Genomic DNA, 15,244 nt, shown 5'->3' on the forward strand with positions numbered 1-15,244 from the left:
CAAGGCTCTCTCTGACTGCAATTACACCAAATAACATGTATATTTTAGACCCTATGAAAATGTTGGAAAATACAGTTGCAGGTGAAAAGTCAGTTCTAATCCATCCTCAAGAACAAGCAGCTAAAACCAGAATGGAAGAGGCAGCTAAAATTAGAATAGAAGAGGAGAGACAGAAGTGGGTAAGTGTGTTTGTATTTATTCCTATCTCAGTTGTAGTGTAAAAAAATGATTTACAGAGGACTTTAAAATGTTTCAGGTTATACAGCAGCTATAGGTGCTCTTAACATTTAAACTTTTACTGTAACATTTTTTATACTTTTCAAAAACAGCAAAGCTGTAGCTGAAATTTAGAATAGAGTGGAAACCCCCAGTTCCTTCAAATCTAACAAGTGCTGTAGGCAAGGGATGCAACCATGGTTAAATGAGAATCCCAGCTGTACATGAATACCTTTGTTTTGTGAAGGGAGGATATAGTCAGCAATATACAACTCTGAAAACTTTATTAACCCTGTGTAATAATGTAGGAAAGTCTATGGGATTGTGTTTAGAGTGACAGGAAAAGCATACAAACCTTGAGTAATTTTTTTTCTGGTTATCTAGGAAGCAGATGCAGAAAGTTTTTTGTGTCCCTGGGAATGCTATGTCTATTATATTTAACAAGTAGTAACTTTGTGTATTATTCATTATATGTATTGTGTATGTGTTTCGTTGTATTTTAATTTTTGTTGTATCCCTAGAGACCTGCCAGCTGTTATGTGGTGGTTTACCAGTTAAAAGTTGAAATTTGGGTCTAAGTGCAGCCTTAAATTGTGGAGTTTACATTCAGAAATAAAGGAAACAAAGATTTGACAAAATAGTAATATTTTAGGAAAAAAACCAAGCAACAAATCCTTCATGAAAGTGTGGCTACTTTCTTTCACCTTCATTTCTTCCCACTTTTCACCTGGCCAGGTGTACAGGTTGCTGTGTCCACAAAGCTGTTCTCAGGCCCATCTTTTTCTTGGATTGCTTTTCCTGACATCCCCATTCAGATTGTCATTAAAGGCTGTTGTACACTTCATCTTTGCCAGTACTTCGAAATTTTTCTTTGCTTTCATTCTAAAAGCACATATGCTGTTACTAAGTGTGGATCTAAGTGAATTGTAGCTGATAGGTACATGGAAAGAGAATAAACAGACTACTTCAGAGGTTTATGGACTACTCTCAAAGTGGTTAAATATTAGCTATTTCAGAAGCTTTTGTAAAGCTTGAATAAGCGTTTAAATATGTTCAACACTGATGAAAACTCAGTGAAATTCAAAATAGATTTCTCAAGTAACTTTAAGAAAAGGACTTCTTTTGCAGTCTTTGGAAAGTGATAACGTATCTTGAATGGATTCTGATTTTATTCATCTTATTAATTTGAGAACAGGTAATAATGCAATAGTAAATGGATTCAGGGATTGTTAGAGATGTTGAGCCAGTAAAACAAAGTTATTCCTGTAAACCTCAGAACTACTTTTAAAGGCCTGTTGCAATTTGGAAATACCTGTCACAAGCAATAGAATTTCTTCTGTAATTTGAAACAAAGGTTTGTGTGTGGTGGTGGTGTGTGAGCAGTCTGGTTTCTTCGTCATTCAGTTCTAGAGATTCCCCCTCATTTTTCTTTTCAATAGAATGAGGAAATAGAGAAACAGAAACAGGAGCAGCTGACCTTGATTAAAAAAATTGAGGAAGAGAAAGCTCTTTTGGAGGCTGATTATCTGAAGATCCAAATGCAAACCTGTTTGGAGGAGGCTAAGAAAAAAAAAGAAGAGGAAGAGCAAGGTCAGCTGGTGCAAAGCCACAGTCTCCCTTCCACAGATCAGCAGAACCAAACGGAACATGAGGTGAAGAATTATAGAAAATTGTGTGTAGGTTTTTAGTTACTATTACAATAAAAATAAAGAACACCGTTTACCAATTTTAAACTATATCAATCAAGACAATTTTTATTTCTTAGGCTGTGAATTAGAAGTTTGTATGTATAAAAGCTTCCTTTTCTAGTGTACAAGGTTTATTTCACATGGTATCACTGGACCTGAAGGAGTGGCATGAATCTGTGTCAGGGGAGGTTTAGGTTAGACGCTATGAAAAAAGGTTTTTAACCAGGAGGGTGGTTGGGCACTGGAACAGCTCCCAGAGAAGTGGTCACAGCACCAAGCCTCTGAGTTCAAGAAGTGTTTGGATGGTGCTCTCAGGTACATGTTGTGGCTCTTGGGGATGGTCCTGTGCAGGGCCAGGAACTGGACTTTGATGACCTTGTAGGTCCCGTTCAACTCAGATATTCTGTTATTTTATGATTCTGTGACTTTTGCTATTGTATTGTCTCTCTATAGTCCAAGGGACAGCACGTCTGTTTATAATGCCTGTTAGTAAAATCTGATTAGAGTAACATAATGATGAAGGCATGTAGACATAACGCTTTTCAAGAAGGAAAAAAGAAATCATAGTCGGAAAAAAAAATCACAAAAATCTCCCTTTGTCTGTTTAAATCTCAAACAGCTACTTAAAGAAGAGGAATTTATGGAGGATGTTGAAGGAAAGTAATCTTCTTTATATATAAAAATCTTGATTCATTTGCACAACCTGTGCTCTTTTTAGAGTCTGATTGCCTTGGAAGTGCAGCTGTATTGGCTCATTGCTCCCTGAGTTTGCAGGGTATATTTACCTCTAGGCTGAGCTGCTGTAAGCACCATTGACTTTGATGGTGTGTGCAGAGAGAGACTGTAGCTGTGGGCCATCCGTTCTAGAAACTCCTTTAGCTTCATTGCCTCAGGCTGAAATCTCACAGACTTCAAACATGGTGGTACCCAGTGGCTTCTGTAAACTTAGGATGAAGAACACACAGCTTATGGTTGTTGCCATAATAGTTTTCTGTGAGTTAGTTGTATATGTGCAATTAAAATTATTTTATTTTGATTAGACTACTGTATCAGACACCAGGAGTCCAAGAGAAGACAGTCATATACGGATGATCCGTAATTTTCAACAACGCCTTCTGCAGCAAAAAAGGTAAGCGTCTTTATGGACTGTGAAGTGTCTTTATGGAATGCCTGTTCAAAGTAATTGGAATTGCTTTGGTTATTGAAATTGATGTTTCTTTTTGCACTGCTCTGATCATGTTTTCACTCTGTTCAGGTTGCACAAACAGACCATTGAAGAAGCGAGAAAGCATCTACAGGAGTATCAGAATATGCTGAAGCAAAGGTACTTGTCTACTTTTGCAACACCTCTGAGCTCAATGGAAACAAAATCCATAAATTTAGATCCTGTCTCAGAGCCACTCCTAGAGAGGCAAGGAGCACAGCCAACACAATCCCAGGCATTGGAACAAGTCAATACCCAAGAATATGCGCGGTCATTACCTGCATATTCAGGAGCGTTGCGTCTGTTGGAAAAACCATCTTCACAGAAGCAGGAAGAGCAAATGCGTAACATTTGTCCTGGAAGATCAGTGCAGTTTTCAGAAGCATCAAAATCGAAGCATGGAGAGTTTAACTTGCTGTGTGACTGTCCTTCACAGGAACAAGTGGGAAAGTTCAAAACTGCCAGTAATCACATCAGAGAACCATCCCAGTCCCAGTTACCATCAGGGTCAGTCAGGAAAGAAGTCACTGCAGTAAGAACACAACCAGAAGCACAGCGACAACACGTTAGATTTGTGTTGCCTGCAGGAAGTTCCTCTGAGTTTTCAGAAACAGTGCATTCTGAAGAGTTAGCTCAGAAGATACCTAACTATCAGAAAGAGACAGAAGTTGGAGAAGAACATCCATTTAAGACATCCCTCATGCCAGCAACAAGGAGATCAGCCTTGGCTGATCCTTTAGCCTGTCAGCAGGTATCTGTAGAGAGCAGCAGCGGAACAAGCCCTGATCAACTGCTCAGTTCTTCTGAACCCAGGATTCTAGCACGTGAAGAATCTAAAGCCCAGGGTGTTGAGGAATTATTGATATCAAAACCAGGAGATGCATCTTTGTTAAATTACTATTCTGGTATATTGAATTTAAGGGACAGAGTGTTGGCCTCATCAGAAAACATCCAAGCTCAGCAAAAGTATTTGAAAGAATTGCAAGAACAGCTAGATGCACAAAGAGAAGCTCTTCTTTCTAAACGGAGAATACAGGAACAACTACTTTTACAGAAGCAAGAGAAATTGAAGGAGCAGATGCAGAGACAGCAAGAGGCTTTGAGAGAATTTCTAAACAAGCAGGTAAGCTTTACAAACACTTTGCATGGGGAGTCGTCTAGGAGGTGATCAAACTTATGAGTCAATGCTGCCAGTTAACAGAGTACCCCATGTTGATAGTTTCAGGTGATTTACCATAATGAAAATTTTAATTAGGACTTGTGATTTGTAATCAGTACTTTTCCTCTGTAAGCCCCAAGAGCACAGTTTTGTTCAGTCTAACAGAAATACTGTGAACGTCTGTGCTTGGTCTCTGAGCATAATGCCTATTGAAATTGTTATGTTGTCTGAAATTCCTGTAGGTAGAGTTGTCTTCTTAACTATAAATGCACCTCTATGTGTAAAATAGCCCTCGTATTAAAAAGACTTAAACAGTACCTGAAAGGATATCATAAGCATCTTGAATAGGTTATTTTTAAAGCTTGTCTTTTTGTGTGTACTCACTAGGAAATTGGTTTGGCAGCTGCAGTCTTGACTTGTAATTTGCTTGTTTCTCAGTAACAGAAGAAAGATCCGAGTTTATTCTTGAGCCACTAAAGAGCCTCCTTTTGCCTTCCCTTGTGTTTTTTTTTCAACTGAAGCCATCTTAGAAGAATAACTGTTCCCTGTAGAGTTCCTGTCTTTTGATTTTTGCAGCCTCCAAACATCCAAAATTCTTGAATTCAGGAGCTGAAAAAGTAAAAGCAGACTTTTAAGAAATTGTTTCTGGTAAAAATGATGAGTACTCTGATCTAATCTCACAAAGGCCTTGAAAATGTAACTAATTGAGTTTTAGCACATTCGGTTTGTAGAGCTAAGTAAAATTCCTCTATGTCCAAATGTTTTTGTGAGCTAAGCAGATCTGTCCAGTATCCTGTGTACTCAAACTGCTTTCTCAACATGCTCAATACTGTCCTATGTGGAATACACACAAGAAAAAATGCTTGTTTGATAAATTAGTATAAATATAATCTTACATAAAAATGCTTCCCCCTTCTCAGGTGAAACGTATGTGCCCAAATGAAGAAGTGACAGAGGCACAAAAGCCTGACTGGATTAATAGAACTGACTTTCTCCAAGTCTCAGAAAACTACCAGCAAGAGAATTGTGGCAGGAGTAAATTTCACAGAAGTGAAACGATTTCTCGGTGCATTCGTCCAGTTGAGCAAACTGGTAAGTCTGTGTGTTATTTTTCATTATAATTTTTATTGGTTTACAGCTGAGCTGGAGTTCTCTTCCATCTCTCCAAGTTAATTTGAGATATGTGGGTGTGTGTACCCATATTATTGCAACATACTCAACTTTGTTTTACAGACCAATCTGAGAAAGTTCTCTGTAGAGAGCAGAAGCGGAGATCTTCCAAACCACCAGTGACAAAAGTCAAGTTAGGGCTTGGTTTGCAACAACATGAACTTAGTGTTATACCAGAGATAGACACACCAAAAAGTTGCAGCCTCTCTTTTGCAGGTAATGTATAAAATATATAATACATGCTGTTATGAGTAGATTGGAGGAATATAATCTTCGAGATTATTAGGAAATAATAGCTGATATTTTTGCCTTTCTTAAGGTATAACTTAAAAACTAGCAAAGTGCGTTGTAGTTCAGAAAAGTTTATCCTGTGAGTGTCTGTCTAGAAAATCATAATTTAAACAAAATTTCACCAGGAGAACAGAATTCATGGTTATTCCATGATGTTAGTTCCTTGTTGATTTTTCTTTTGGGCAGGGTCTGTGTTAATAGGCAGTTGTACAATAACTCAAAAGAGAAGTTGGTAGATTTTGTTTGAGTGTTTACCTTTTGAGCATACCGGGAAAGTGACTGTGAAATCTTTCAAGTAAGATGTTAGTATCAAGCTTCTACAGAAACTTTCAGGCCATCTTTTTATGTTGTTTTTTCTAGTTAAAAAACACTCATTGCAAAAAAAAATTTGAAGAGCAGTTATAATTTCATAAATATATTTGTTACAGTCTGCAGCCAATGCTTTGCAATTCTCTATAAGGAACATTAATTAACAGGTACAACAAACTCATGTTTTCTAAAGGTAAACATTTAATTTTTTTTTTTTCAAGGTCTCTTCACATCTAAAATGTAATGCATATTTTACAAAGTTTTTTATGTTGTGTTCTTAAAAGGGCTCAACAGAACAATCTGAGTAATTATAGGCCTGTCAGGCTGGCATTCATTGTGAGCAAAATAATGAAACAGCTGATATGAGACATCCTTCAATTAAAGAAAAGTAATTACTGTTAGTCAGCATCAGTTTATACAGAGTAATTCTTGTTTGACCTATTTGGTATCTTGATTAGATAGCAGGTTCTGTGGGGTAAGGTTTTGACTGAAGAATGTATTTATGTTCCCAAAAGCACTTGGCTTAGTAACTTACACTTAGCTGTATAATACTGTTATGATCCACACGTGATTTATTCCTATATTACCAAACCATTGGTCATGGTAGGCGGTAAAAAGTTGAGATTTTTACTGGGTTGGGTGGCCAAAAAGGGCTGTTTCACAGGCCAGGTTGTAGAGAAAGAAATCTTTAAACCAGAGCAGAGAAGTTACATTGCCTCTGGATCTGGAGAAGTTACTGAAAGTTTTGTTGGATTTGCTATGTGGAAAAATTTGTTTGAATTTTTTTTGAGGAAATACTTTGGTGGAGTTAGGAATTAGTTTTTGAGAAGTCTATGATCTGTATAATCTTTCAGCCTGTATAATCTGTAGACTGTGATGCAAATGTGTTTACTGATGTGATACAACTAAATTCATTAAAATGGGGACCATGCAAATTCAGCAGGTTATTTCTGTAGAATAGAATGTGCATCTTAATGTTCCTCATGACGCGCAAAGCACTTCTTTTCTATACCCAAACTGATTACAAATGTTTTAAATTCAGATAGAACAGATGCTGGTACTGGAGAAACTTCTTTGATTTCAGCCTCTGGGGAGTTTGCATGTGTGAAGCATCACAGTCATGCTCTTCATGAAGGCACCTCTCCTTTGGGCATAACAAACTATGAAGGAAAAGCCTGCAGTGGAAGTCCAAGGCAAACTAATCCATCAGGGAGATTATTGCAAGAATTGCTGATGATGGCTGCTGAGACTTCATATGATTCAGGTGAGAAAATCCTCTTCCTTCAAGGGTTTTGTGAACACCATTCAGCATTGCTGATTTTACTGCTGTTTATTTGTAGAATATGACCTGAGTTGTTAAAGAGCATGCAGTGCTATTTAATGCTATTGAATTTTAAGTGTAAAAAAGGATGTTTCAATAAGCACTTGTCTCAGAATGAATGAGTTTTTATCTTTTGGGTTTTTGTGATCCATTACCATTCTAGTAAGAAGTCCACACTGCACTACACTGCTAGTCAACAGTTTCTTGTCCAAGGCATGTCCTTTTCATCTGTAACTTTTAGAATTGTAAAGGTTTGCAGGTCTTGCAGGTGGGAACCTGTTTTGGGCAGACCAGTGGTGTTCCTGATTCAATACCCAATGATTCTTGTAGTGATACAAAGGAAATCAGTGCTTAAAAAGGCCTCTGAAGTGTTAGTGTGTTGATTTAGATATCCTCTGAAAGATCAGTGTATGTAAGAAATTACTTAAAAATATGGTTGAGACAAAAAATAGAAGGCTAAGGTCATTGTCAGTTCAAAAAAACTTTGAAAGAATCATGTCTTAGATGTGACAGACATAAAAATTGAGAAATGTAGAATATATCAAATTGAGAGACCTGAGACCTATAAGGGTCGAGTCCAACTTCCTGATTCTCCCAGGATTACCTAAAACAAAACCATTGACTAAGAGTATTGTCCAGTTGCTCCTTGAGCTCTGATGGCCTTAATGCTATGATCACTTTCCTGGGGAATGTGTCCCAATGACTGACCGCCCTCTCAGTGAGAAACCTTTTCCTAATGTCCAGTCTTGTCCTAATGCAGCTTCATTCCATTTCCTTGTGTCCTGTTGCCTTGTTTAGTTACAGGTAGTTATTTTGTATCTGCAATGTCTCTTTAATTAGGAAGTTGTGACTATCAGCTCACCGCGCATTAGGCTTGACTCTCAGCTTGTGAGACTAACACAGTGCTAGAGTTGAGCCAGACACCAGAATTTTCAAGTAGCTGTGAGGGGTCTCCTGACTAGGAAAAGTCTGTGCATAGCTAGTATTCAGGACAGGCCCATTCTGCTTTGACCCTTTCCAGTAGCCATCATAGGCTTTTAACATGCTCCACTGAGTATGTCTAAAGGAACAGTGCAGTCTTGTAAGGACTGCTTTAGCTCTGTTCTTGTCTGTCTGTGAAGAGCTTTTATTGAACAAGAACACCTTTGAGGGTAGGCCATGTCCATAGGTGGCAAAGTTATTTGGATTCCATAAAATACAACAAGTTGTTTTGGTTATCAGCAAAAAGGTTTTTGCTAGAAAGTGGTTTGTGAATGTTCAAAATAATTTTGTTTCAGGGACATTGAAACCTGCCAAACATGTTATGGGTAACTTGGCTGGCTTTATAAAAGGACAAAGATGACTAGTTCGTAAAACATTCGCTAAAGCAGTTTGAAGCTTTTTACAAGGTGATGGTGTTGCATGATCCAGTACAGTTTTCAGTATCCATCTGAAATATTACTGGAGCTGCAGAGGAGTTCCCAGAAGCTAGGTAGCCTTCATGTGCTCATTGTTACAAGCAATACAACTGTGTAGTACGCATCTCCTGGTTTTGCTAGAAATTTCACCACTGGCCCTAAGCTTTAATTTTTCATTTAATTTGCATTGAGACATCATTTCCAATTCAGTCGGATTTACTTGGAATTATAGTTGTTTTGAATAAGTACATATACACTCATTTTCCTTCAGCAGTTTCTTTATTTCTCAGAATGCCCCTTTTGAAGTATATCTATATTTAAACTTAAATTATCATAAAGTCATTTTGCCTTTTAACAGTATTTGAAGAAAAGACTTGTATCTGTCTGGGTAAGTTGTAAAAGCATTGCTAGAGCAGCTGTTACCAAATTAATATAAAATAACTTGGTGTAGTGTCTTCTTACATTGAGTATTGTATATGAACAATGCAATAGTTTATGTAAGAGGATTAGGAAACTTTATGTGAACATCTATATTAAAAGAAAAAACCGAAAGCTTTCTGTGATTGTGTTTAAGAGGATTGCCCTCTTGAGCAGATCTGTAACCAAAGTGCCAGCAATAATCTTGATAACGTGTAGGCTATGGCGCTCTCTCTGGTATTTTCAGTAACTAGTGTGGTATTTCAGCAAGTAAATCTACAATCCCTTGCACTTTAAATACAAAGTTTCTGAAAGGAAAATTTAAGGTTCATTTTAGGTTGTTGCTTATGGTTTTTTATTTCATTTGGTTTTCAAATTTTTTTTGCTACTTGATTCTTACCAGAACATGTTTGCGTTTTTGCCATGTTTTCAAGATGTAATTGTATCTCTACAGGTAAGAGCAAATGAGTGCTTTGTGTGGTCTTTGACCTTGTTCTTTGAAGTTATGCTCTTGGTGGTTTCAGCCTTTGACCAAATAATGTAAGTCTTTACAACTTATGAGTTGTACTGCTTTCATGATTCCAGAACCACTAGCTGTGTACAAATCCTTGGTCACTGCTCACATGCTTGTTCAAATCAGACATCAAAGATGAAAAGATAAAGTTGGTAAATCTGCTTTTTACATGCAGATGCTTTAATCAACAAAAGTGAGTTTCCTTTGATAGGAGAGCTGCCTTGGGTAACAGGCAGTTTTTTAAAAAAGTCTATAATTAGCTGTATTTCTTTCTTCAGTTATTACAGGAAAAAAGATGACTTTAACCCTCTCAAATTTAGTGGCAGATATGTCTGAATGTAAAATGGGTCATAAGGACTTCTTGTGGTTAGGTGAGGATGAATCCCTGTTCTCAGTATTGAGTGGTTGCAAGTGCTGCACCAACTGATCAGCTGGTTGCAGCCAGAGGACAGGTAATTTTGCTAAAGTGATGTTGCATTAAGTGAGTCTAAAATCTGAATTGCTCTTTTGCATGCCATGGATGCATGATAGGATGAGTTGGGAACTTTGGACACTTGATGTTCTTTCCAATACTCTTTGGCTAGAATGGGCTAATAGAATTCAAACTGTTAATAGCAATTTGCAGAATAACCCTGCAGATGAGACAGGCAGTTTGATGGCATAAACCTAATTTCCTTAGGAAGTCAGCCTGGAACTAGTGACTAGGTTTGATACATACACTTCTTCCACCGTTCTCCTTCAGGACATATCAACAGGCTTGTCTCTCTTTATTCATCTGCATTGGTTCCAGAGCAGTGGTCCAGATGTGATTATCTTCATGTGTTGCTACTCTGTACGGGGATGTTACTCCAAGAATATTTCAATTTATTTCTAGTAATCCCAAGTATTTGTCCATTATTCAGCATTTCAACAGACTGTCTTTTCCATTACCAGTTTAGCTGCTGTTGTTGTTTGTCTACATGCCTGGATTTGGACTAATCCTTGTTTTTACATTGTCTTCACTGAATGGTTGGGCTTTCAGTCATTTGTCTTTCAAGTTGCACCCTAAAACAATTGCTGCTATTTTACTGCCATTTCTGTTGGGGGGGAAAAAAAGCAACATTTGGGATATTACAGATTCAGATTTTAAATATAAATTCTTTGTGACACTGTGGTGGCCAAGAAGTTAAAACATGAAAGTCCCATGTCGCTGTGAGGAACAAGAACCTTGCACTATTAGTTTAGAGGAAGGAGAGAAGACAGAAAAACCCTCCTTTATGAATCACCAGATACAGGATTTTTTAAGGATATTAATATAATAAAATCATGGGATATGAGCATGTATTTTAATTAAATAATTTGGTTTGTAGCATGAAATTGATACTGTTCATCCCTGGTATTAATATCACAAGAACAATGCAGGTTCTTACAGTACAGTAATGAAACATTTGTAACATAGCTGTCCATAGAATTTATATACAAGAGATTAATATTAAATGCTTGAATCTCATCTCTAGTGTATCCTGTACTACTGCCCATCACAGCGATAGTCTATGGAAAATAAAATAACTTCTTTCAGAAAGGGATCTCTAATGTTGATGGAAAGGTATTAGAAAATAAAGAATTATGTGGTAGCTTGTCCCAGCATTTACTTTTTTATCAAATTTTAAAATAAATACTCTAGTTTCTGAATGTCTTGACAGCCATTTCTAGACATTAGAATGTTACTGTTTTAGGTTTAGCAATCTCTTGTACTGCGCACTTTTTCTTCTGTGGAGATATTTAAATAGTAATTGATTAGATGATTGCGGTTCTCATGCTTCTTCAAGGAATTTTCTTGAAGGCCTCGCTCATTTTCAGGATCCTCTGTCTCCTGTATCCTGCTCCAAGGAAGAGGAGCAGACTTGAGCAGAGTACTTGGTCTCTAAATAAATGCATTTTAGATGTATTTCCTTTCGTGTTTTGTACTTTCTCCTAGAAGTCTGCTGGGTTGTAGTGGCTATAAGAAACCTTGGATTTTTTTTTCCTCTCCCTGAAACGAGTTGCAAAATGTTTCATATTTATTGAGAACACAATCTTTATTATTGTGACATCATATCAATATGTTACTGGTGTTGCTTTACAGAGGAAACATCCCCTATTTTTTTATAGTATGAAAAATGGAACCACTAAAGTTTGCCATCTGGTAAGAAACTGAGCTTCAGCAGACGCCAAGTACAAACTTGTGTTACGATTCACAAAAAGTTAGATCTGCTTAAGTAGAGAATCTTACGAAAGCTGGAATGAAATGTCTGTCACTAGCAGCCTATTTAGAATTTGGAGAAAGCATACCTACTTCACTTGTGTTTCATTTCAGTTTCATACTTAGCACTGTTTTCTTGAAAACTATTACTGGAAATAAGAATATGTATTTGTTTGTGACAATTAATTTGCAGTCATAGAATTGTCAAACTTTGAAGGTGCTTACCAGCACTGAATGCAGAAATTGTGTTTTCTGGTTGCTGCTGTGGTGGTTTTTTTGGACAGATACTGATCATACTTATTTTTATGTGTAAGAGCATTATGGCAAAAGTGACTCAGTTCCATGGTAGTAGTCATTCTGTAGTTAAGCAATTCAGTGTTTCTGTGTTCTCTGATTTACTTAGAATGTCTGATTTCTTTGTAATTACTGTAACGGTAGATTGTAAAAGATTCCCCCCACTCCAGTGAAATGATTGATGATGCCAAAGCATGAGTTTAGAGCTCTTCCTGCTTGCTCTGTGGAGAGCAGTCAGGGTAGTTAGAAATTTTAGGAAGGCTGGTCAAGGAGAACCACAGGTTGCTGATGAAATTGGTGGTATACTGGAGCAAAAAGTGTGTAGGTGAGAGGAAAGTGGTTAAGGATGGGCAAAATCAGTGCTCGAAGAGTGAGGCCGGCAGCAGTGGAGTGTTACTGCCCTCTGCTGTGCATTGCTCACTATGAACTCGAAAATTGCTTTTTTCCTTATTGCTTCTCTTACTTTTGTGTTCAGCCCAGTCCCAGGATTCTCAAGTGTCTCAAGATTCATCAGTTCTTGCTGCTGAAGGTGGAGAGAGACTTAGAACATGTTCTGAACCATCATTCAGGCTTGATAATACGGTTGGTCACATCAAAATAATCCTATAACTCACTCTTTATTTTGTGATGTAATCTTTCTCATATTGGGTGGCTAAGAGTGGGTGCACTATTCTAGGTGCAGCAGTAAAACAAGCACCAAGTAAAGAGATAACCACTGTGATGGATCTGCTCTGTTCCTGTTCATACAGCATGGGATGCTGTTGCTCCTCTGTCAGGGCACACCATGGGCTTACACTCAGCTTGCTGAGACTCCTTTTTCACAGTGCTTTTCCCCAGGCAGGCCTCAGCTGGGACTGGTGCTCTGGCTCCTTCCTTTCCCCGTGCTGGACTTTGCATTTGCCTTCATACCATTCCTGTAGAGGCAGCCTCAGAGGTCCCTCTGGATACCAGCCCTGCTGTTCAGTGCATGGGATGCTCCTCCTGCCTTAACGTATCTGCAAATTTGATAAAAAAGTGTGGTGTCACCTCCTCTGGATCATTCACTGCCAAGGACAGACCCCTGTGTACTTGTTCCCCACCTCCACAGAGTGTGTAACCCTGCAATCACTGACCTCTGAGCCTGATTATCCAGCCAGGTTTTTAAAGCCAGTTTTTTTTACCCTTCTTACTGTCCATCCGTCCAGGTTGCAGCATCCAAACTGGGATCATAGAATATTGTGAGACTGTTAAAAATCTTGGCAAAATCAGCACCAGTCTCCCTCTTTTCTCTCACCCAAAGATTCCATCTTTTTTTTAGGAGATAACAGTATTTAAAACATGCGTGTATTACATGTATATATAAAAGTGTCTTAGGATGTAAATATTTTGTATGAGTATGTTCAATATATTTGTATAAATTAGTACATAATGAAGATTTTTTATTTTCTTAGGGCACATTTAAGTCAGAGTTTGAAAAGAATTGTTCATATCTAATTGTTCAAAATTTTGAAGCACAGGAGCCCTCATTGTCTGCTTCACGACTTTGTAGAGCTTACCTTAAAATTAAGGAAGATAATGCTTTAGAGGATTTTGTGTATTTTAATTTCACAGAATTAGATTTTAAGTCTCCTGTACGCAAAAACCTCAATATTGCAAGTACTTGTAAAGCTCATGACTTTTTAATGTTTTGCATGTATGTCCCTCTGAGATCCAATATTCTACTGAAGTGGGTCTGTGATGAGAAATAGCCAAATCTGACCACCAGAAGATAAAACAATCTTCCAGGTGTCATGATTTGTATGCAGTTCTGAGAGGCTTTATAACTCTGTGTGTGTGTGTGTGTGTGTGTGTGTGTGTGAGTGGGAGGGGAGGGGGCTGTTGGGGAGTGAAGTGCCTGGGACATGGGGTGTGAATGTCTTGTACTGAGCAAGGATGAAACTGTATTTGCCTGACTGCAAAACATGAAGGCTCCTACACTTGACCTGAGCTCAGAATGAAATGTGTGTGTTTAAAGCTTTACTTCTGAACATGTGAATACACTGTAATAGGTGTGTTGCTTTATCCTAGGAAGTACCAGGTTCAGAGGCTTTCATGCAACAAATACCCTGTGATGTAACTTCAACAATTTCCACTGGCAGCTTTTCAGCCAGTGAAATGTTGAATGCAAGCCCTGTTGACACTGGTGAGTGTTCAGGTTTTGTTTTCTTGTAAAAGGAAAATTGTGGTTTAATTTTATGGCAGAGTGAGTCCAACTCACTGAAAGTAAGTTCTTCTGAAATAAACTTACGTCAAACTTCACCGAAGGTTGATTAATACATCTTACAGAGTTGGGTACAACCAGAATGTTTTCTTAAGTGCTTATGATTTTTTACTTTTATAATAATTTAACATTATAATACATCTGCTTTGGCAAGGGATAGTTTGAGCTTTATTAGGCAACTGTAACACTAGCAGCTTTCAAGAGGCAGTTTTTGTTTTAAAAATTGTCTTCAAATGATACACTGATAAAAGTTTCCTAATCAATATATATCATGGGTTGTTGCAGAGCTATGATTTTCGTGCACTTAAGAGAATTGTTCCAGTATCTGCTTGTCACCACAATAATTCTTAATGACTTATTTTTTAAAATGTCACTTGAATGCCATATTAACTTTTAATAGTTTTCTGGGAAATACATGTTCTTAGTATTTTTTGTTTGTAGTCTGCCTCTTGATGTTATTTTTTCATAAAATCAAAAACAATTCCTTTATAATAAATACATAAGTGCTTCTAACATTATTACTTGTGAACATGGAAGTGAGTTTGAAATTGATTAAATAGTGACCCTTGGATTTACTTACTTGAGGTTTAATATTGTGTTACTCTGACACACATCTGATTTCTTAAGCAACATCTGTGTATGAGTTGTTCCGTGTTTATAAATCAATTTTTGAAGATTACAGTTTTTACAGCCTGAGATTTCAGTGGCTCATTTTAACCCTAATGTTCCAAACTAATGTTATTTTGAGTAGTAAACTTCATAATTCATGTGACAAATCTGTGTTTTATTGATGTAAGAAAGCTA

At 37.4% G+C, this 15,244-nt stretch overlaps 1 protein-coding gene across 2 annotated transcripts in view; it reads left to right on the top strand.

Moving 5' to 3' along the window:
- Positions 1-15,244, top strand: part of CEP295 (centrosomal protein 295) — a 43,517-nt gene that overhangs the window by 17,098 nt on the left and 11,175 nt on the right. For both annotated transcript variants that reach the window (XM_082278703.1, XM_082278702.1), the window contains exons 11-19: positions 76-179; positions 1,656-1,868; positions 2,945-3,033; positions 3,160-4,231; positions 5,188-5,359; positions 5,501-5,653; positions 7,080-7,301; positions 12,677-12,783; positions 14,248-14,362. In XM_082278703.1, the coding sequence (XP_082134829.1) occupies positions 76-179; positions 1,656-1,868; positions 2,945-3,033; positions 3,160-4,231; positions 5,188-5,359; positions 5,501-5,653; positions 7,080-7,301; positions 12,677-12,783; positions 14,248-14,362 (2,247 nt within the window). The remainder of the gene's footprint in view (positions 1-75; positions 180-1,655; positions 1,869-2,944; positions 3,034-3,159; positions 4,232-5,187; positions 5,360-5,500; positions 5,654-7,079; positions 7,302-12,676; positions 12,784-14,247; positions 14,363-15,244) is intronic.

Source organism: Coloeus monedula (genome assembly GCF_965178545.1).
Source record: "Coloeus monedula genome assembly, chromosome: 3".
In the NCBI taxonomy this organism is placed as follows: Eukaryota; Metazoa; Chordata; class Aves; order Passeriformes; family Corvidae; genus Coloeus; species Coloeus monedula.